Below are 23,250 nucleotides of genomic sequence, written 5' to 3'. Positions count from 1 at the left end.
GGTATTTAAATGATATTTCAAAGACATAAATCTGCATGTTCTGTTTTAGATAGATGTGTTTTTTCAAGGAAGAAACACTACTCAAGAAAGACGTATGCACATTGCAGCTGGAGAAACATCAGTCACATACATAATAAACTCTTATTATGTTGGTCACCAAATGGATATTTTTTGCCAAAGTGTACATAACAGCAAGACATTACAGGCATCTGGCTACCCTAAGGCAATCAATCTGATTCTGAGTTTACAGAAATTAGGTAGGTACCTGCTGTTCCTTTTGGAGTTCCTGTTATGTAATAGCTCTGTGAGGATGTTTCAGCTGTTCCTTTAACAGCTACCAACTGATTCACTAAGATTTGCTAGTAGTACCTAAAAAGGGACAGTTTTTCGTTGTCTGCAAATAAAACTGTCATTCTTAAACTTCATATGTTATTAATTAGGTTGCCTCTTTTCTTTATTCCAGAAAAAATTTTGTGGTACAACACCTAGTAAAATAGGTGATCCCCAGAATATTTAGCTGCATGAACTAAGAAACTGTGTAGTTCAGCATCACACAATGAAACTTGTTGCAGAGCATAAAAAGTGTGAATCCCAGTGTAATTTTAAGTGGTTATTGAAAACAATTATAAATAATTTTGCAGAAGTTAATGATGTGAAAGATGAGATCCTGGTTTTCTGTGTGTATGTGCACATTCTTTAAAGCTAACTACATTTTCTCATACATTTGTCCATTGTCTGGCAAATATTGACCAAGTGTTTAATCTGGTTCATGGTGTGCTTTGATTTGTATCATAAAAAAAACACAGAAATCTCAAAATCCACCAATACCATTTACCAGTGTGGTACCTTGAAAAGCTCCTGTCAGACTATAAAAGAGCAGTAATTTATCAGTAATATGATCTCCTGATGGGGCTTAGTAAGGAAATCCCAGAAACAGGAATGGTGAAATGGTAGAAGCTGATGCTTTCTCAAAGGCTGTGGGCAGCAGAGCACAGGTCTGACCTATGAATGGAGAGGCCGGGGCTTTATCTGGAGCATATGCTACTGCTGTCCTGACACCGTGTGCCTGGTCTTGGAGCAGGCTCTAAGTAGTCTAGTGTTAGGTCATCCTGCTTAGGATTCCTGCAAGTATTACCAAGTTCAAGCCATGCCATGTTAGCCTAGGAATGCCTAAATAGTGTGAAAAGCTGATATGGATATCTTAGGATGGTACCTGCATCAAAAGCAAAGGCTTAATAAGAGTTTCTCATCAGCTGATATAGAGGCTCTAATTGCCTCTGTGCCACCCTATCACTATTAATGACTTTTGTTGTTGGATCTGTGGAGGGACAGACTGACCCATCCTGAATTAGCCAGTCTGTCCTCAAAACTTGCGCTGACATAATCCTGTCTGCATGTCCCTCAACTGCTTATTTCCATGGTGTCAAGTACTTTCACTGCCTGCGTGGGAGTATATTCACATTGAAAAAACTACCATGTAAATGGAAGAAACCAGGGAGCACCAAAACTCAGACATTATTGAGGTCAGCAGGCACTGAACCAGCACACATGTTGCTAGCACCATCTCCTATCACCTATTCTAAATAAGCAAGTCTTAAGTGTCAGTTAATATTTACTGATTGTCTTTCAGGACAGCCATTGGAGTGGTTAGTGTATGACCACATACACACCCACGACTTTGTTTTTTCCCTAAAACTTTTTTGGCTTTCAGGTCCTTTTCTTATTTTTATTTCTTACCAGTCTGTATTTTCTCCTTTTCAAATATGGAAAGTTGGTAACAAAATGGATGAAAGAAGGCCTTAAGTCATGTTGTTTGAGCAGTGTTGGTTGCTGTCAGTGGAACTGAGGGAGTCATTAGAGGTTGAAAGAGGCTCAGAATTCTTCTCTAGAGGAAATGGCTGCGACATGCTGAGTGTCTAGCACAAAACATTACTGTCAGGAACTGATTTGTTACTTAACAGTTATACATGAATACAAATGCTCTGTTAACTCAGGGCTTGATATATTCAAGGATATCCAAAAAGTCCTGAATTTTGCTTCAACTCTTCAAACCACAGACTGCAACTATATCATCTTGAATGAGATTTTGAATCTAGTTTTTGATTTTTGATTGAGGTTTTGGTTTTATGCAAGCAGTACTGAAATGCCTTATAAAAGACCCTGTCAAAATGGCACCATTTTGTCATTGCTATTTAGAAAACAAAGCCAAGACTATCTGTGAAGTCCAATATGATGACAAAGATATAACTGTGAATATGGATGTTGATGCAGACTTTGAACTGTATGGTACATTTGAATTCATGGCAGAGGTGAAACATTCAATATCACTTCTCAGTCATCTGGGACTTCCCTTCTTCCTTAAGGTAATAAACTATAGATGTTTTGTTGTGCTTTGGTTATGGATGTCAGCCAAATTGCAATATGCAAGAATTCTGTTAGGATCTCCAGTGAAATTACACCAGGTTTATACAAGTGTAGATGAGAGGGGAATTGGCTTAGTGTATCTGAATCTTTGTTTAACCTAAGTATATAGCTAATGGTCTGTTTCCAAGCAAACTCAGGAGGTACCTGATATCCCTGTTGTCTCATGGTTAATCATTTCAGGAAGGAGCTCATTTACTGCGAGTTCTGATGGTCATTTCCTAGCTGGTACAGGTTGCTAGTAAAGTATAAAGGACTTTTGGTAGAAAATAGCTTTCCTTCATGGCTTGGTTAAACCATCTGTAAAATAGATGCCTAAACTTTTGCCTCACTGTCTCTCAATGCATACAGTTTAATAAGCAGAAATAATTTGCGTTCCCAAACTATCCAGTGGGGTCAACAAAGGCTGTGCCTGTTCATCCCTTGGGAGAAGTATTAGTTGAAATGTCTCATTCCCTCTTGGTGGGTAGTACACAGAACAGCACATCCAAGTCATTTATTATCGTCTCTTGAAATAAGAGGATTTGTAGCTAGGATACAAGCATAGAGGTAGACTCTTCTGAAAATAAGTATTGGATCACTATTAAACCTGCAAATTATGTGTCAGTGTTTGAAATGAATAGTTAATGTCAGCATTTTATTACAAAAAATTACATATAACCCCTGCTTCTCCTACCTTAATCTTTGGTGAAATGTCTTTTTATCCTCTAAATGTTCAAGACCACTGTTCCCACTGACTTTGGTAAACACAACATGTGTTGATGTTTAGTGGGAGAGGATGCTCACCCTCCTAGAGGGCTGATGAGCCAGCAGCTGTGGGAATAAGAAAATAAAGAAAATACCTTAGACTAGAAGATTTGTGGAGCTCAGTCTGTTTTATCAAAAAGCAGAGGAAAGGTGATTTCAGTACAGCATATGAAAGAGAAGAGAGGGTATTAAATGGCTCCTTAATTTAGTGGAGGAGACACTAGAGGCTCTAGACTTAAACCAGACAAGGGAACATTGAAAGTATGGCTAATATTTGACAACAGTGTAAATGAGTAGCTATGGAAGCACACTCACAGGAAAAAAGGAGGACATCTGTTGATGCCTTTGGATTAAGTCTAGAAGGCATCTAGAAAGCATGTCTGTCTGGAAGATAAACTTCAGTCAAGAAGGTATTTTTTAGTCAGTCAAGTGATTGGGCTCAAGATAGGTGAGATGCTGGGTAGAAGCTATGGCCTGTGATTTTTTCCTCCCCACAGATGGCAATTCATGAAGTTCTGACTGAAAATGAAATTACAGGAGCTCTGGGGCTGACAAGTGAACAAAACACAAGTTTTTCCTTAACCATCAATAGGAAAAATGACCAGCAAGGGTAAGAGAGTCATTTTGGACATTGTAAAAATGTCATTAGGCTGCTGTGATTCAGTGGAAGAAGTTATTGTTTTCTTTGCCAAAGCACTGGTGAACGGATAGTAAATCCTTGATTAAGTGCGCAGTCACATCACACAGTCTGTGTACTTCAGGAAATTTGTGAAGATCTGCAAAAGCTTCCCCTCCTGCACCCAGCAGTTTTGGGCATGCTTGTCTTTTTGCCTTCCTCCACAGGACTGAGCCATAGGACAGTGAAAGGATCTGGAAAACTCAAGGTCTGAGCCAGCCAAGTACTTAAGAAAGTGCCTTAATTCCATATGGCTGTTTAAATCCTATTAAGTACTTTTAGCACAGTTGACCCTTGTGAAAATAATGGAGGTGCACTCAACTTTCTAAATTGCTATCAGTGTGGCTCTATCTACTGTGCTAATTTTCCTGATTCTTTCTGTCTTCTGAAAGTTTTTGAGATTGTTTAAATAAAGATGAATACTTTTCAATAATTCTTTACTTCAAAAGTGCTCAATAATAAATGCCTAAACAGAAAGATTCTGTATGGAGTATACACAAAATTGTAGGCTTTTGAAGGTGTTTAAGAGGTGTAGTATTTTCAGACTTAGAGTCTTGAAAGGGTATTTTGGGTGTTTCATAAATAAGCTACAGCAAAAGATCGTTGCACTGAAAATTTTTTCAGTTTCTGTTAAAATGTCTAATAATTGTAAATTCCAAATGTGGAAACCATTACAATGCTTGCAAAGTCATAGATTCCAGAATATAAATCTCACTTTTAAAAACCAGAGGTGTCTACTCTGATAGTCAAAGTAATTTCTGACCTAATGGGCCACATGCTATCCCAGGAATGCATAGACAGGCCTTCCACTGAGGTCAGAGATGGTGCTGCTGTTTAGTCTCCTTTGCCTTTGCATATGGGCATCGAAAAGCCTGAGCTGGTTGAATGTTCAGTGGAAGAAACTGCCATTTGTAACTCCAAAAACTGTGGCAGGCTTGGAGACCACTCAACTGAACTTGTGCTGAGAGTGAGACTGGAGTTTCTGAAATATTGTTGAACAAACAATACGTTTCTTCCCTTTAGTGAAGAGCTGACTATAAAAGCCTTCCAGAATCTTCCCTTCTTTCTACAGTACTTTCCCAGTGCAGCAGGACTTTCTTCCAAGGTAACTATGTGCAAGTTATCTGTCACGTACATCACTACGCATTAGTCTCACCTAATACTGTAGGAGTTGAGCTGCATTATTTCTAGTACTAGCATCTCTGATCTTGGTGTTGCTGTTGAGGATGTTGATGCTTTCCAAAGTTGCTAGCATTCAGAAGCTACTGCAGGGGATTTGTTCTGTTTGACTCTGCTTCTGTGCATCTACGTTAATGAGATCTATCAGACTCATTCCAGGGATGTGTTTAATTATTCTAGCTACTAAGAACAGAGAGATTGGGTAGAAAACAGTTCTGGGTATTGGCTTTGTGTGGTGGAGCAGTACGCAAAAGCAAGGTTGGGCAAGCAAGATGAATGGCATCATTTGTCAGTCAAATGCAGCACACTGTTAGTCCTGCGATAAGTGCTCACATACAAACAAACGCATTTCTTATGCTTATTATTCAGTGTTAAGCTATTTCATGGCTGTGCCCACCACAATGTGAACATAAAGGAAAATGATAAATCAGATCTCTCTTAGGTTCTGAGAACCATAATATGATATACTGTGCCAAAAATGCGATCACAATAATTATGTTTTTTTCTTTTTCTTTTTCTTTTTTTTTCTTTTTTTCTTTTTTTCTTTTTCTTTCTCTTTTTCTTTCTTTTTCTTTCTCTTTCTTTTTCTCTCATTTTTATTTAAATGGGAACTTCAAAAGGTAAATTATGATGCAAGTGAAGCAGAAGGCAAATTCTTCCTCAGGATGGAAAGAAAAGATTTCAATTTTACAACTAAGCTGAGTTTCATTGGGACTAGCTATACTAACATCATTGAAATGATACACACAATACCTCAGGTTGGTACCATCAGCTCAAATGGCAAAAGTCAAGCTGTGATTGTCCTGTTTCTAGAGGGAGGTATTCAGGATGCTGGCTGCCAAACCATGAAGGTCAAATCCAGCTCCAGCTGCCTATTAGGTGTTTTGCCCTTGATTTCTCCAGTAGCAGGAGCAAACTTTTTGAATGTTGATTAGTTGGGTGTCCAACAACATTAACTGTTGTTTGATTGATATTTGTGTGCTCCTATGGACAGAGCATTGTACACATAAATATATAGGAAATAGAGGAAAATAATGTATTAAAAACTGAGCTACTGTCAGATTTTACTATGCAGTTGCCACACGTATTTCTCTTTATAAATAAGGAAGAAAAGAGATAGCAATATCTATTGTTGTTTGCATTATCTGCTGGATTTATTCTTTAATGCCTGTGCTGTTGATGTAGTAAGGAGAATGTTTTAATATTATGCAGTGAGCTACAGAAACAAAATACATAATAAGCGAAGCCAAATATTGTAAAGGGCATACTCTGCCTTCTGTGTTCCATTATGTGAGGAGATGACTTTCTGTAGAAATGAAGGCAAAGAGAAATGCATGGCGGTGATTGTATGCTTCAGTTAGGCATTAGGGTATCATTGTATTAGATCTTTTATAAACACGTTTCTATAGATAGAACCCTTAGGAGTGCACAGTACCAAAATTACACATTTAGGTTTTAAACTTTTCAGAGAGCTTAGGATTTAATGTGTTTCCCTTCTTTTATTTTCAGTTAAAAAGTCTTCCAAGGCAGCTCATGTTCATGACAGTTTACCAAAAAAGTAATGGAACACATATGCTGAGGCACATTGCTCTCTGGAATGGCAAAGAGGTAAAGGTAACAGGCACTTACACTGGATTCTTCCCAAAGTTACCTGGAGGTCATAAAGTTAATGGTAGGTTTCTAAACTCTCTTGCAAGCGTTGATAGCAGACTGTAAAATAAACTAAATCACATAAGTTTGATTTTAAAATTCATATTCAAATGGTTTCAGTCCAGTCCTTGTAAGATCTTATTTGCTTCAAATTCACTGTGAACTTTGGCTGTTAGAAGTGCTATTTCTCCTTTGCAGATATGGAATAGTAAAGCTTAAATAAGCTTTAGTAATGCCAGGAAAAAGTTTGGCCAGATTGAAAAGTCATCAACAAATAAAAATGTCTATTTTTATTTTACAACAAGTTGTATAAGTGCTCGGGGTTAAATGAAACATTTGATTTTATATATGCTTTTGAATATTTTAACTTTTTTATTAAAGAGCAAAGGAAACTTAGGAACTTTTTCTGGAGATGTAAAGGGACTTAAATACTGTTCGTAAATACAGAAGAGAATTAAAGTATTGCAGCTACTTTTTCTAGCCTAGAAACTAGGGTACTTAGCTGGGAGATCACTGACTTGGGTTCACATCTACATTCTGCATTAATCAGAGCAGTGATTTAAACTAGACATCCCAAATTCATGAGTGAGGCTCGCTCTCTGTCTCCTGTCCTGGCAGTCCCATTTTGAATAAAATAGTTCCATAGTTCTGTGCCAGTGAATGGCTAGTTATTTTCACAAGCATAAACAACTTTGGTGAGAGAGATGGAGGACTCATAGTATGAGCTTACAACTTTGCAGTGCAGATCAGGGTCTTGTTTCTGCAATTTTACAATTTAAGGATCCAGCTGGAAAGCACCTCTGCATCTATGCTTCCTTCCAGGAGAAACCAGGGAGCTGAGGAGGAGCTTTACAGGCTCTGTAGTCTCCCCACACTGTGAGATGAGGTATGCACTGTGGTTTACTAGGTGAAAATGCTCCCAGGTCCATAAGTGTACGTGTAGATTGAGGAATATTTAGCCTCAAATACCCAATAATCCAGTGGTTAGGGTAGTCCACTATGAAGCGGATACCTAAATGAAAATCTCTCCCCCAACTGAGAGAAGGAGTTTCAAGCTAGGTGACCCACATCTCAGGTTCATGCTTTAATCACTGCGCTGGAGGTATAAAGAGGTATAAAGAGGCACATCCCACCCATAAAACCATTTTTTCTGAATATTGCCCTTTTGAATTTGGAAAGTCAAAGTATTTCATTTTTATTTCATTTGTTTTTCTTTTTTCTCCTGAACTTGATTTTAATTTTTGTTGTTTTGCTGTCAGCTAGTTCTGAGGCTTTTTTCAGAAACTGTAGTAAATTCTGTTACCCTAGTGCAGCTGTGAGCTTGCAGGGAGCACTGGCCATGTTTGCTGCTGCCTTGAGGTTCTAAACCCTTATACTGAGACTGTGTTATCTGAAAATATAGAAAATAAGTGCACTTACTTTTTGAGAGTTGTAAACTATTTCTCTTCCAGTGTAAGGTCATCTAAGCTTCATAAAGAGGACTTTCCTGGCTATTCTTGCTGCAAGTTTCTTTAGGTGTAGACATCGATCTTTTGATTATTGCATGTTAATAGTGATTTACTGGTAAATAGAGGACTCTGTTTCCCCCCTGCATTTCTTCAGCAGAAATCAGCACACCAAAGTCACTATGTGTGTTGGTGTGGTTGTGCACATGTGTGTGTGAGCCAAGACAGATATTCTTGCTCTCTGGGAACTGACTGTTGTCCTGCTCCTGGTGAGAGAGCAGATCCTGTGCCTTTTTCTTTATCAGAAAATGAGCAGTCACACTTACATTCTTTTTCTCCTTCTAGTGGAGTTTTTCCATCCTCTCTCCATCCCTTTCCCATGGCATGCCAGGCTCAACATGTATGTGGAGCATTCGGCACAGAGTCACCAGGATGATCTGACTCTTGTTTGGAATGACAAGGACCAGGTAGATATGGCAGCTCATGGCATTATGGGAACTGCCAAGTTTGTGGGGTTTTTTTGTTTGTTTTTTAAGGCATTAAGCAAGTCAAGGAATTGAAGTAGGAGGCAAACTGTCCTCTCTCTTGGATGTATAGGATACAATGACTATGAAAGATAAGCAGCGCATATCCTTGTTGGAAGTATTATTAATGCCACACTATTTTGCATGCAGTAACCCCACCTGCTGCTGCATAATCAAAGGCAATTAAATACATATGGTTCAAAGCACTGAATTATGGACATTCCCAATCCTGTGAAAGGCTCTAAAACAGCATTTGAGAGTAGATGGAAAGAACAGCATAAAGTTATGTTTAAAACAGACTGGAAAAAAGAAATAAAATCTAAGACAAAGGAGCAAGTTCTAAGGAATTCATAGCAGGATTTTGAATTACATGCGCTGACACTACTCTGAGGCTGACAAGGATGAAGAACTTACCTTTTGCATGGATACATGCTGTGTGCACCCACATGCAAGAGTAACGCATACAAGTGCTTAGCATTTTCAGCACTGTTGCATTACTGATTTAATCAAAGCTCTTTTGTCTTTCATTTTTTCGTTCTCTTCTTTATCAGAGAGTGTGACACCTTTGGCACAAAATTGATGTAACAGATAAACGTTTTTTTTTTTTGGAAGTAAGCAAGCATTATTATTTTAAAATAGAAATAATAAAAATGCACCTAGACTTAGGAAAACTTCGGTTAAAATGATTTACAAATGTGGTCAGATTGGGGAGCTCACTGACTTACAACAAATGGTGCCTACTTTACATATATGTCTGAAATACAGGAGCATGAAGGCTCTAAACAGCACCCTGGTGAAATATTACATTATTTTCTGAATAAAAGAAAAGGTAATCCATAAAATGTATTATCATAGAGAAACATAAATTTATCTGCAAAAAGAATCCAAATTCCTTAAACACTTTCTGTTTACAAAGTGCTAAAATTCCAAATTTGACTTTAGAAGTAGTAAACATAACCATTTACATTAAAATGTAGGTAGTCATTTTCAAGTGGCATATGATACCTCCCAGCAACATTATAGAATTTAGTTCCTGATTCTGCAAATTTTTATTCTTGTGCTTAAACTTCACACGTTTTGAATAAGCACTCTACGGCAGTAGAGCTCCTGAAAGTGGCTGAAGATGGGCACAAAGTTAAGCCTCATGAAACTTAGGCATGGTTCATAATCTTAGTAAAAGATAGACAATAGTTTTGCTTCAAGCTGTAGCCATGTAGGAAATTCAAGTAGCAAGAATGTCCTTATTTGAACATGAATTTGTCTAGCTTCTTTAAGAAATTACTTCATTAAGCACATTCTTTATTTGAGGAAAAGATACAGAAAAATCTTGCTGCGTGTAAATGTCAGTATGTGAGAAGTTTCTCATGTTACTTTTACATCCATTGATATTGATCAGGTATCAGCAGCAGCATCACTGAAGTTTGGAAGAGAGCATATGAGCTGCAGAGCCGCTGTTGCCCACCCATTTAACTTCACTCTGAGGCAACTGGAGGTCAATTCGCTGTCAGAAAGAAGAGGCAGAAAGTACAACCAGCAGGTGAGATAATGAGAAAGGGCACAAAATACAAACCTGTGATACTATATTTACTGCTAGTGTACCTTTCATCCCAAAGAACTACAGAACCGGGTATCATTTGAAAAATTTAAAGAACACCAAGTGCTACTATTTCCTGGTGTCCGGAATACCAGCATTGTGTCCTTTTCTAAGCATACGCGCATGCTTTTCTCAAGCATAATTTTACATAACTGTTGTTAGCTGATGACATCTGCCTTGCACTTTTAGCATTGACCCACTTTGGGTGGTAAGAAGCCAGAAGTGCACAGGTATCTACCCAGCAACTGAAATGAGGAAAGTACTGTCCAAAAAGTGATGAACAAACTCCTATTCTACAAAAAATGCCAGAAATTCTTTGATATTCATATAGAGCAAAACTAAATTTTAGGACTTTTTAGAAATTTGCAACACAAATGGGAAAATATTGTGTGAAACCAGAAAGGTTTTAAAATACAATTGCCAGGTGTGCTTGCAAAGCATGCATAGGAAAAAAGGAAAAAGAACGACATAAATTAGCCTTCAAAATCAAAGAATATAGAGTATTTTCTGTCTGAAAATTGTATTTATAATGCAGCATTTGTATTGCTGGGACAAGACACTTGCATGTTAATCCAGCAACTGATGCTGAAGACTTTCTGCCCAATAATAAGCTGCACAAATTGTGCAATGTTCTGTTTGCTTGTCTGTAGTCTCTCTTTGGTACTCATAGTGGTGCCTCACAGTGCTCTCATCATTTTCACTAAAAAGTGAATATGCCTCAAGCGTCATATTCAGAGGGGTAAATCCTCTTGTTCTGTCAGTAACTGTAACACCAGTTAACTGGTATCATTAATTGCTGTGGACTGTAGACCCAATGCACCTTCCAGAGAAGGTAATGGAATGACTGCTGCTTCCTGAGTTCTAACAGTGCAGTTTCTATGTGGATTCGTGTAAGGTGGTTGAGCTTGCAGGCCATACAGAGCTTAATGAAGCATTAACACTTCTCTGTAACAGTTCTAACTGTGTTTCTTTTTTTCCCCACTGTACAAAGTTCATTCCGCTAGTGCATTCTGCAGGCTCTTCTGCTATTTCTAGGTCTGCTTCACTGGAGAAATCATCTCTTCTGGTTTTAGATGCAGCTCATGTGGAATGGCGGGCAGCCTGCTAACGTCAGAGTGACCCTGGAAGATAAATCAGAGATGAATATCACTGCCTGGAATGCTTGTATGACACTCTCTTCAGGTCAGGTATGAGTCTTGGAGTCTAAGAAGGGTTAGGTGTAGCTAACTTTCTGACCCTCAGTCTCCCAGATTGGAAATTTTTTTCATCTGTTATCATAGGAAAACCTTTAACTCGACAACTTTTTTTTCCTGTCTTGGAGGAAGAAAAATAAAACCTCTGAAGAATTCTGCTTCATGTTGCCAGATTTAGGATGCAGTCTCCCCAAGGACAGAATCATCAATCTCTTTAAGTTTCTCTGTAGAGACTGACACAGTCTTTTAGAGACCTTTCAGTGGTACTCACAGGGATGTATTTTTGCCCAGAAACATACTCCTCTAAAAATGTTAACAATAGTGAGCTAATTTTTTAGAAAATTATTAATATGTATGTCCTTTTTTTCCCCACCCTCTTCCAGCTTCAGAGAGTATTAAGTATGGGACACTTTAATGCATGTGGATCTCTAGAACAAACAGCAGTGTTGTTTAATGAATATCTTGATCTGAACTGGGATGACAAAAAATTCAAACACAATTTGACTTACGAGGTAAGAAAAGGCCGTTGTATCTGCTAATTCACCCTAATTTTTTACAGAAGCTGTCCATGATAGACGTGAATTTGTTTTTTAAATATAATTCTGAATAGATTTTAAGAAAGCTTCTGTAAAGCACCTTCTTTTATGAAATACCACTATTTCATTTTGCAGATGATCACCTTTTATGTATTTCTCTTTGCATAGGAAGAAAGCTAAATGTAGAACAATTAAGAACAAATTAGTTGTTATGAAATAGAGGTCTAATTTTTGCCTTAAATTTGCAAGACTGTTGAGGTGATTCTGCAGAGTGGGGCCCAGTAACAGTTGCCAAGTAGAAATGTTATTTTTAAACCCTGAAGCTACAGGGGACAAAATGAAGTTGAAAGCTGGGGGAGGGGGCAGGGAGGAGTGTCTGTGGTTCTGCTGTCTTATTTAAATTTTATTTTCTTGGCATATTGCAGAGAAATAGATTCTTGTATCCTGATAAATTTCAGTTAGAAGCCACTTTGGAAAACATTTTCCTGACTTCGTGCACTAAACAGAATATTCTGGGTAAAATAGAAACAAACTACTCATCCTGGCTGGACTATTATATTAACTTTGGATTCTGTGACCTCCCAACTGTAAGTCTGTCATGAACATATTGAATCTACTTCAAATTTAATTTAATTACTGGCTTGGAGACTGAGTTTTCCTCAGCTGCAACTTTTCACAAAAATTGCCATTCTTTTCTGACTTAATAAACCATAAATAATGTCTTTTGATGGATTGGGGGAGAAAGGTCATGTTTGCCACTGTACTGTTACATCTTTTTCTATAGGCCCTATTATGGTTGTAAACATTCCCACTTCCTCCATGTTCTTTCTTTTTTATTCCTCTCTCAAAGGTCTTTTAATTTCATGTTTCTGGAGAATACCAAAACAGTCTCATGGGTGATCAGAAAGGAAACTAGAGAGGAATAAAAGTGCTTTCCTTCCCCTGTAGGTAAAAGTTTACTCTTTTTTTGCCTGCTCTGCTGATAGTCATGGACTTTTGAACCTTAGTGTAATCCTATAGTTGTCATTTATTTTTAGATTACACCCATAAACTGAAGACCCTTCCATGAACTTCCTTACTTGCAAATTTTGACCCAAGAGTTTAACGTAGATATTCACAACAACCATAAAGCTTTGAACTGGTAACCAACGTGGTCTCATTCCAGTTCCCAGTGGCTACAACACATCTCAGTTGGCTGTCTTGTTTACTGTCAGAGCAGGTTGGGCCCTGTTAGTAATGGGAAACAGCAACCAAATTCTGATGCTAATGAAAACTTTCTCCAAGATCAGGTTATGTTAGTTACTGTGTTTAATGGGAAAAATGTATGTACATGTCACTTTAAAATCAGGTGCCTCTGTATTCCTTGAATCCTTTTGTTCAAAAGCATGCATCAAAATGCTAGCTAGGGTAGTTGAGAAGCATAAGGAAAAATTAAATTGACTTGTCTTAATAGAATATAGTTATAGGTCAGCTTTTCATCTTGTCTAAGGCTGTAGTCACCAAACATGCAATGATAAACCACAAAGTTTAAACCACAGAGTGCCAACAACCTTATAGAACCTCTTACTATTTTGTCCAGAGCTTGTTTCTGTGGAAGAATTAAGCTTAGCATCTTTTTTTCATACTTAGGTAATTGCTTTATCTGGAAAACATCAGCTCAACAAAGGAGATACTATTTTGCAGTCAGAGAGCAGATTCCACCTTGCTGATCATGGAAGAGATGATGGGTTGATTGGAGTATCCTTAAAAAATAAGAGCACAGCTGATATGAAGAACTATTATGTGGAGATTGAAGTGAGTTTTTTATTTTACTAGCATTTTTTTTTCTTTTAAAGGCATACTGCCATCTAGTCTCCGAACTGATCAGGTGCAGCCAGTGACTTAGAAGGAAAGTACAGGCTACATAAGGAAGTATTTCTGATTTCTTTAGAAAATTCGTTTTTACAGTAACAGTAATTCATTGTACATGCAGTATGATCAAGAGAGAAAGGAAGGCACCAACATTAGTTATCTACAGAATTCAGTGACAAATACAGTAAGTGTATATCAACTGGAGTATATGCAGTTTTTCAGAGGCTCTGTTATTGTAGCTCACTTTCTTCAGCATGACTGGTGAGGCATACAAAGGCACCAGAGCAAAAATAAAGGGAAATAAAATAGGAGATTCAAAGAAAGTATTGTTTATCAGAAAAAAGAACTGGCCATTCTGAGAAGGGCACAGAACAGCTGATACGATGAACGTACGGAGGCAAACCTCTTCCTTTCTCTTTCTGTTCATTTTATTTGCCTTTGTTCTTAATTTCCTGTGAAATGAATAAGGTAGAGAAGCTGATGGTGGCAATGAGTGGGATGGAAGAGTGATGTGATCAGTGCCATCCAAACTTAATGAGAAGGAACGTGGGTAGTCAGTCATAATTAACTGAGACAGTAGACTGTCCCTTAAAAAAAAGGATGATGATTTAAATAGTTATTCCCAAGAATTACAGGATAGGACAAATACTGGATTTTTTTCCCCTCTCTCCTGGAAGGGAGATGAAAAAAATATGAGCTGTTTTACCTGGGCTTTCTGTATTTCTTGTGAATGAATGAATGGCACAAATTAACAGCTTCCTAGGGAATTGATTGTTAGAGTGTGTGTCTTTCATTGCTACAACTAAAAGATTGTCCACAAGCCTGGCTGTTTCTCTGATTCGCTTGTGCTATCTAGTCATTCAGCTCTTGAGCCAGTCATCCTACTGCTCATGCCTCTCAATAGTTTACCTCTCTCAATAGTATAACTCCTGTATAGAGCACAAGCGCTGGAAAATATCTTCTTCACCCACTTATCCTCTGTAGGAGGCACTGATATTTCTGGCATCATCTCTGAATATGGCTTCATTAATTCTGTGTGGTGGCTTTGAATAAATGTGTTTTTCCTTTATGGCTGCAGTTAAAAGCCTTTGAAGATATTTGGCTAGGCCTGACAGGAACAACTACTTCCTCAGCTGTTTGGAGCCAAATCCTGGTGGAGGGGATTATTGATCAGAAAGAGAAAGTAAAAGTAGCTGCTTCTAAAGGAAAGGAATGTCTTCAGTACTACATGGGGTATTTGAAAGGTATGTATCTTCAGAGCTCTCATTGGAATGAAGAGGCAGGAGGAAAGGCTGTGTGAGAAAAGACACTCTATAGTGCCAAGGTAGCTTAGCTTCATGGTGATTCAAGCTATGGCCTTTTGGATGATGCTACCAGTGAATCTGAAGTTTAAAACTTGTTACAAAGGTCAGTTTGGTAGAGACTTGTATGATTTCTGGCCAGGTAAGGATTATAATAGATGGTGATCAGAGATAGGATTCATGTCACTTAGATTTAGCCATCTTAAAGGTGGGGAAGTGAGACCTGCTCCTACAAGTGCTCCTACCTGTTGCCTACATGAGATTTATGTGCAAACCATACAGATTTGGTGGTATGACAGTTGTCTCAAACTCATTTTGGTAGTGATCTCAGTACTAGGTTCAGTTATGGATTTGCCATTTCATTTCTGCCTGTGAACCCCACTTCTGGAGTGGAATTTCTCTCAGGCTCATGTCCTTACTTGTAAGTGTTGTGATCTGTATGAGATTAAGACTATTGGTTTGTGAACTGCTGAAGTAAGAAGGCTGTAGGAATGATCTGACTCAACTCTGTACACCCAGATTCTGTGGACCCTTCTCCAGCCATTTCAGCTTATGCTCATTAGTCTTCAGTTCTTGAGCGGGAATGACTATGATAGGTGCATGATGGGTGAGTGAGTGACTAACACTTGCTTTCATTTATGCTCTAAACAGTTTTGAAACTTCAGCAACTAAGAGCAATGGAACACTAAAGTAGAAAAAAAGCCTGCCAATCATGCAGCTTAGAGAATTATTTTGCCTTCTATTAGTTCACTGTTTTCTGTGCAGTAGCAAATCTGTATTTCTAAAGCATTTGCAAGCCACATGGAGAAAATCAAATAACAAAGCTGATCTAATTTTCTCTGATTTATCTCCTCTTGTTTTTCTCTACAAACACATAACTCTCACAGACACTGACTGAACACCTTAGTAATTTAAAAAATGGCTTTCAAACAATGTCTTTTGGTGTTGTTCCTATAAATGAAGATCTCTTTTTTCACTCTCCAAGGGGATTTGGAGGAGGGAATAGAAGTCAGTGCTTGTACCGATGGGCAACAGATGGCTACTGTTAATACCTATCTCAACATTAATGGTGAAAGGCAAGAAAAAATGGGACAACTGATGCTAACAGCTGTTAATGAAAGCTTGAGTTTCTTGGCTCATGGATGTGGGGATCCAATTCTTAAGGCTGAGGTGAGACCCTTCAGTGGCAGTTAATTGCAGTGTGACTTTTCCAGAATATTATTTAATTTTTACTAGTTTCATGGAGCACCTTCCAGACGTGTTTCATTTGTGAGTTTCGGTGAGTAACCAGGCAAATAGGAGGATTTTGCAATTCTTAACTCAATAACATTATCTTTTGCTTTGGTATGAAAAGATAGTATGGTGAGAATTAAAAAGTTCAGTCACACCTAGAAAGCTGAGAAAATATGGGACCCTCTCCTAAAATTTGTATTCTCTAAAGAGGTTAAGTAGAGTGAGAGGAGTAGTAATTTGCCATGTTGGTTACAAAGCTGGGATTAGAAGTCTGGAATGTGCTTTTACTTCTAATAGGGTTCCACAGACCCACTGCCTGGAGGAGGGTTTTCAGAGTCTTTCATCTTAGACTCTTTTGTTCCTATTTCTAACCAATGAATGATGCGAAGGTCATTTCCCCCCAGAAATGGGAGGTCACCAGGGATCTTTGCTGGCATTTAAGCTAGTACAGACTCTGAGTGTTTTGGACCCAGCACAAGCAATTCTAAATCATAAAATCCAGATTTTTGTTCTTCATCTTACAGTACAAACTTAATGAAATTGGGAGTCTTCTAAAAGCCAAACTGGTGGAAAAGATGAAGAAGTTTGATGGATATATTTGGAGACTCAGAAGATCAGTGAGTAATTAGCAGTCTGCTGTCAACATCTTAGAAAAGTAGTGTGGCATCACACATGCTGCCTTACAGCATCTGTGAAAGCACCATGAGATGCTCATCCAGTGTTAATTAAGAATCATTTTTGTTATCTGCAGCTGTTTAGATTACTCAGACATTTACATGGTTATTCCTTTGTTCATCTGCAACTCATGTATAAACAAAAAGCACATTAAAAATGCTGTACATCTGACTAAACCCTGAGGTGTTCGGGATTACCTTGGAATGGTGGGAACTCTGCTTTTAAAGACTTGATGTTGTCAAACCTACCTTTGTTTCCTAATAAACCTGCTGATAGTTCTCAGCATCAATTTAGCAAGAAAAGAGCAAGGAATAAAGGGACTGTTTTGAGGTCTACAGTAAAAACATGGCATCTTTGGAGATCTAATCAAAGTCAAGGGAAAAACATACCGCAAAGATCTGTTTGTGATCACTATGTATTTTGACATTTCTTCTTGTTTGGGAACCACCGTAGATGCAGCAAGTTGATTTCCTGTCTGAAGCAGCTGGCTGGCCTTCGATAGCCTTGCAAGAAGCAGCAGGATTCCTCCACAGTGTGGGTAGAGCTGTCGCCCAGGTGTGGAAGCAGAGTGGAATCAGGCAGATACTGAGAAGCAAGCTCCCACTTTACCTGGATAAAATTCAAGACATTATCCAGCAAATGCAGAATGAATTGCAAAGTAAGCAAAAACCATCTAAACCAAGGAGAATGACTGCACAGGACAATGTCATGCAGGAGAAAGCAAACTGAGTATAAAAGATGCTGAACAATATAAATTTTTCTATTTTGATCTAGAAAAAAGTGCTGATCTAAACTCTTAGCTCTTACTATTTACAGAGAGGGAACTTTGATGCAGTGAGCCTCTAAGTAACCTCAGTGTGACTACCCTTTTAATGAAATAATTGAGACAAGAATTGTCTTTGACTTAGGAGTCTAGGCCCCATCAGATGAGAACAGAGCCCTGATTCCTATGCTGAAGCATTTCTGCTAACAGTTCCCTGGCAAGCATTTCTTTCCAAAGCGCTGTTTAGAGCCATCCTTGAGTTTTGAATGTTTCTGTTAATCAGATTTCACACACTCTGTTATAGTGTTTCCCGGTCTATCCAGCTGGCCATTAATCACTGCTCAGATGGACTATAGTCCATACTGAAACCATTTACGGAAATATGGTTGGCTATAATTAGCAATTACCTTCTATTCTCACAGCAAGAGTAAAACCTCACTTTGCATCACAGATCACGACTAGATTCTTGCCGAAAGTGAGATTTAGTTGTTTGACTGTGTTGGAAATTAGTTGTGACCAAACTGTCCTGTTATTCCTTGGTCAGGTTCAGGCTGGGCTGTGCAGCTGCAATGGTGGCATATTACAAAGCATTCCTTACATTTATTTCAGAAAGCAGCACTGTACATATAGTAGATGGCACGTGAGTGGATCAGAACTATAGCTAAATGCCTCTGTTTCATTTTTTTTCCATAACGCTGTGTCCAAAGGCACAGCTGTGAAATGTGCCTAGCTTCCATGAAGAGAAAGCTTCTGTCCTTCACCCATGCTGGAAACTGTGGGAAAAAACAATGACCTCAGCTATTCCTTTGTAATGTATTATCTAATGTTTTTCTTTTTTTAATGTAATGTGTTTTGCCTCAGAGCCATTAGCAACTTTGAAGGATGCCTACTACGATGTAACCTTGAAGCCATTGGATGAGGTTTGGCTTGAGAAAACAGAAGAGTACATGAAGAAAGTCCAGGCTTTTGTGCCCAGGATTGTGAAAGATGTTTGGCTAATGGAACCAATCCAGGTGGCAATACGGGTTGTGAAAACAGGCCTGGATATGGTGAGTACACATCATGTTTTCATTTTTAATGGTTTAAAGGAAAAGTTCTACAAATTCAAGTCTCAGCTGTGAACTAGATAGATAGATTGACAGATAAATCGATAGATCGATCGATCGATAGATAGATAGATCTAGCTAGAGAAGTGGACAGAAACCTTTATTAAGGTTTCACACCACATGCATTGTTTTACCCTGTGTACTTTGACAGGAGTTAATGCTCCTGGCTTCCTTTCCTTCCAGGACCATTCATGAGGGCTCTTAATCCAAGGCTTTGTCTATTTTGTGTAGCTGTACAGAGCCAAATACTCTCATGTGTTCTCAAGTAAAACGCAAATTGGCACAAAAATACTTAAAATATTTTTTTAAATGAAAATGAATCTTTCCACATAAAAGATATGCGCACAGCAAATATATTGCTCTTGAAAAATTTGACCTGCTTTGACAGCAGTACTTTTCCAACTAGAAAAGGAGTTGCTTTGCTAATTCTGATTGAAATCACAACAGCAGTGACCAGGCATTCACATAGTTTCTGCTTTTCTTCCACAGAGAGAAGGGACTGTGATGCCAATCAATAGTGTACAAATAGAATTGGGCTCCTCTAGTTGAAATGAGCTTAAATGATTTATCAGGACACTAACTTATATTGACACAGAGCTCAATCCTTTGCAAGGTAGTGGAGGTCAGTAACTCAGTGAAGTATTGGTGCACTTTAGTGTTATTTTAGGAAGGATGTATTTTGGTGCAGTATTTGGTGCTGTGGTAACTAATGTCTGTTCTCTGGATGGTCACCTCTAAATGACAAGATGCTACCTGTCAGGCAACTGTCAAATGCAAGGGAGGCTAAAGTGTTGTTTTGGTGAATGTTGTGTTAAAACTCCCTGTCAAGTACGAACCCTGCTCTGAAGTTGTTTAAGAGTCAGGTTTGTAATCTGCTTTTCTCACTGTCCGATAGACCACACATCAGATGCTGAGGTGGGCAGAAGCCATATTTTCTAGAGCTGTGAGCAAGATACGGAAGCCCTTACTCAACCTTTACCGTTTTTCAGCCAGGTAATTTTTATTTTTTTGGAGAAACTCTGCTGCTGTGTAATGTTCTAAATGGATATGCGCATATTTTTATTCTTCATGTCAATGTATATGCTTAGGGTTCCAGACAGCAACCATTCATTGCTTTTGGCACGCAGCATTCACACTGTAATGTTCATTTTGGTAAGCTACCAGGATAGCCTGCATTTCAAAAGTAGATATTCAGCAGCAAATAGAGTAACACTAACTGTAATAACATGGCCTTACATGGCATGCTTTTTTGCAGATGTTAGCCATGGTACATCTTTATTTTGCAGCTCTAACCAGACTGCAGTTCTGGTGAATATTTCACTTCCACATTTCTAATAATATAGCAACTGTATTGTGAATCAGTTTAGCAGATAAGGGCATGTGCTGTTTTGTTTGTATTCCATAGGAACTGTTCAGTGGCAGTAAAACTGCCAGTACTTCCTAAAGCAGACCACTCTCTTCACCTGGCAAATATTACTAACTATCTCATTGAAGAAAAGCTAATGAGACCTCTCAAAGACCTCTACAACATCAACATAGTTGCAGAATATTATAGATTCAAACGGAGGATGATGGAGAGTCCCTTTGAACGTAAGCCCTTTCAAAGTGTTGTTTTGTAGCTGGGTCTATTTCCACTTAGTTTTAAATTCCACAGTCTGATCTGAAATAGTAGTTTACATAAAGGTAGTTGCTAATTAATCATTTGTCTATAAGCCTCATGTCTAGTATTTCCTATAAACTGATAATCATATGTAGAATAGTCCTACTTTGGTTAAAGCTGACTTCCTGGAAACACTCCTTTAGTTAATATTCATTCAAATTTTTGAACACTTTATGTTTCCCTATGTTTAGACTGGAAATCAGCAGGTAGAATTTATCTATCTATCTGTCTTATTTATATCCTTTTGTAGTTTGGTGTCATTGCTCAATGTCAGTCATACCTTTTGGCTCACCAAATATCTGAGTTTTGCCATGAAGGCACTGTCCCACTTTGAAATTGGTGAAATGACTGCTGTTGACCAGGGGGAGAAAGCTTAGCCCTTCAGAGACAGTATTACCTGAAAAGCACTGCTAATGCTAAAAGAGTGTGCTGACGGTCCCAACTGTTACTTGTACATAATGGATCTTCCAGAAAGAGACATTTTTGATGGCTTCCTTCCAGTAAGGAGACACAATGGAGGGCACTGAGAGTAGTTCCTAGTGACCAAATATTCAAAGTATACCTGCAGTGCTCTTTGAGCACGACTATGTGTGATTATCTGGTTTGACAGGGTATTTTTTGAGACGCTTAATACTCATACTGTTTTCTGAATAGGAATGTATAATGTGTGTTTGGGGGCGGGAGGAAGAGTATCAAGTAGCATGACTGTAAATAAAGAAGAGCTTTGAATTCTAATTTGTATTCCCAAAGTTTTAGGATACTCAGGCTGATCTACAATGGAAAAGAAACTATTGGATTATTCCCTTTCTGGAGGAATTTCTGTTGCAGAGCAACTTGTAACTAACTTAAAATGAACTAATAGCTTGGAAAATTATTTTAGGAATAAGCCAGTCAGTAGCTGTTCATATAACAGTAAGCAAGTAGTAGCATAACACTTCCTGCTCTGTGGTCAATTCACTGATGTTTCCCTTGAAATATCTTTATCTAGATCATGCTATGTTAATGGGGAACAAGCATCTTGTGACTTTTGATGGAAAAATTTATGATTTGGCATCAAAGTGCAGTGTGCTTCTTGCCAAGGATTTTGTTCACAATACTTTCACTGTAATATTAAACCAGGAAATTAATGACTCAAGATCATTATATGTGGAGATGAACCAGACTGTGATCAATATCTACCCAAGACTGAAGGTAAGAGGGGACAGTCAAACATTCTTCCAAACATTCTTCCCTTCCAGGCAAGAAATTATCTTTGACAAAAAAAAAAAAAAGCATTCTTCAAGATATTCATACTCCAAACATAGATCAGAACAGCTCAAAGAAGTGCCAGAAAGTAACCAGTTTTTAATAATAAGCCCTAGTAACACATCGTGAAATAACTCCCCAAAACAAAAATCATAACTCAAGGGCTGCCGCTTTTCTCTCTACTTCCTCAAAATAAGAGAAGCTCAGTGAGCCTTTCAGCTTTCCTCTTACATCGTCCAAGAGAATGGCAGTAGCAAAAATATGGTGAATAAACTGGACCCATGGCCACAGTAGATCTGGGAGGCTTTGTGCTTCCCTGCTCTCTCAGGAGTATCCCACAACCCCATTCTCATTCCCTAACTCTGGGATGGGCAAAATTGACACCAACCAATCTGCAAACCTACACTGGGCTAGCTCATAACCAGAAATAGTGACTTTCACTGTGGCATACTTGAAATATTTGAAATTGCATTTTCATTTTAAAACAGATATCCAAGATGTATAACTTCTCCTTTACGGAACAGAACTGCCAAGGAATGGATCGATCTCTTGAAAAGAATACCACTGATTCAAGGAGAGAAACCAACAAAATAGAAATGTCTGATCAGAATGGAGTTTCCATCTCTTGTGACTTTCAGTATGATTTCTGTACTGTCACTCTGGCTGGATGGCACCATGGTGAGTATCAGTCATGCAACTTTGCCAGCTGGTGGTGTTTGTTTTTTTCTGTACCTCTGAATTGTCATCACCTCTAGTTCTAGCATGTGGGTTGTCCCTCACTTCTTTTTCCCACCTTTGTTTATACAAACCTGGGAAATGGCACCAGGCATTCCCAGTTATTGTCAAACAAACAGCACAATTATACAGCAGTCCCATAAGAGCAGCAAGTGTTTACCTAGATTGCCATAGTTTCAATGCAATAAAGCAGCTGGAACTAGAGAGCAGATGTAATACAGTCAGTTCAAACCTGTCTGAGAATCATGCTCTATAGTAGATTTACCCTGTCAAACCTATAATGACACAAAAGAGGGAGGCCTAAAAGCTTCAAGTTTTTTGGTACACTTGGAACATACTACTATGTGCCCCAAACTGTTCTAAAACTCATACCACTGAGTCTAGCAGAAAATATATACTTGTTTATCTCATCAGAAGACACAAATGAACCACCAACAACTGCCAGTGCAGTTTTAGAAAAATCTGTAATGTATGCCTGGGTATTGTTTCCCTGTGTCTAATTGTGACCACTCCTACCTTACTCCATTTTAATTTCATTCCAGGTATTTCAGCTGGGCTTTTTGGTACCAATGATAATGAAGCAGGGAATGAATGGATACTTCCTAATCACTCCTTTACTGACAATGTGCAAGAATTCACACAGAGCTGGCAGGTAACAAGCTGAAAGGCTTCCTTCTATGCAGGTTACCTATGGTGCTGGAGCACAAAGAGCAACA

At 38.4% G+C, this 23,250-nt stretch overlaps 1 protein-coding gene across 1 annotated transcript in view; it reads left to right on the top strand.

Annotated features, from left to right (window-relative positions):
* Window positions 1-23,250, top strand: part of LOC106482633 (uncharacterized) — a 105,578-nt gene that overhangs the window by 76,110 nt on the left and 6,218 nt on the right. The window contains exons 46-67 of the mRNA XM_013940242.2: window positions 50-257; window positions 2,197-2,363; window positions 3,666-3,778; window positions 4,868-4,949; window positions 5,644-5,781; window positions 6,533-6,695; window positions 8,464-8,585; window positions 10,039-10,179; window positions 11,310-11,423; window positions 11,813-11,941; window positions 12,391-12,552; window positions 13,595-13,759; window positions 14,895-15,060; window positions 16,103-16,287; window positions 16,875-16,967; window positions 17,479-17,683; window positions 18,650-18,837; window positions 19,790-19,887; window positions 20,300-20,484; window positions 21,543-21,745; window positions 22,288-22,477; window positions 23,077-23,186. Of these exons, the coding sequence (XP_013795696.2) occupies window positions 50-257; window positions 2,197-2,363; window positions 3,666-3,778; window positions 4,868-4,949; window positions 5,644-5,781; window positions 6,533-6,695; window positions 8,464-8,585; window positions 10,039-10,179; window positions 11,310-11,423; window positions 11,813-11,941; window positions 12,391-12,552; window positions 13,595-13,759; window positions 14,895-15,060; window positions 16,103-16,287; window positions 16,875-16,967; window positions 17,479-17,683; window positions 18,650-18,837; window positions 19,790-19,887; window positions 20,300-20,484; window positions 21,543-21,745; window positions 22,288-22,477; window positions 23,077-23,186 (3,327 nt within the window). The remainder of the gene's footprint in view (window positions 1-49; window positions 258-2,196; window positions 2,364-3,665; window positions 3,779-4,867; window positions 4,950-5,643; window positions 5,782-6,532; window positions 6,696-8,463; window positions 8,586-10,038; window positions 10,180-11,309; window positions 11,424-11,812; window positions 11,942-12,390; window positions 12,553-13,594; window positions 13,760-14,894; window positions 15,061-16,102; window positions 16,288-16,874; window positions 16,968-17,478; window positions 17,684-18,649; window positions 18,838-19,789; window positions 19,888-20,299; window positions 20,485-21,542; window positions 21,746-22,287; window positions 22,478-23,076; window positions 23,187-23,250) is intronic.

The sequence above is a fragment of the Apteryx mantelli genome, chromosome 16, assembly GCF_036417845.1.
Source record: "Apteryx mantelli isolate bAptMan1 chromosome 16, bAptMan1.hap1, whole genome shotgun sequence".
Classification (NCBI taxonomy): domain Eukaryota; kingdom Metazoa; phylum Chordata; class Aves; order Apterygiformes; family Apterygidae; genus Apteryx; species Apteryx mantelli.
Note: the sequence above shows the minus strand (reverse complement) of the source record. Positions and strands in the feature narration are given on the sequence as shown.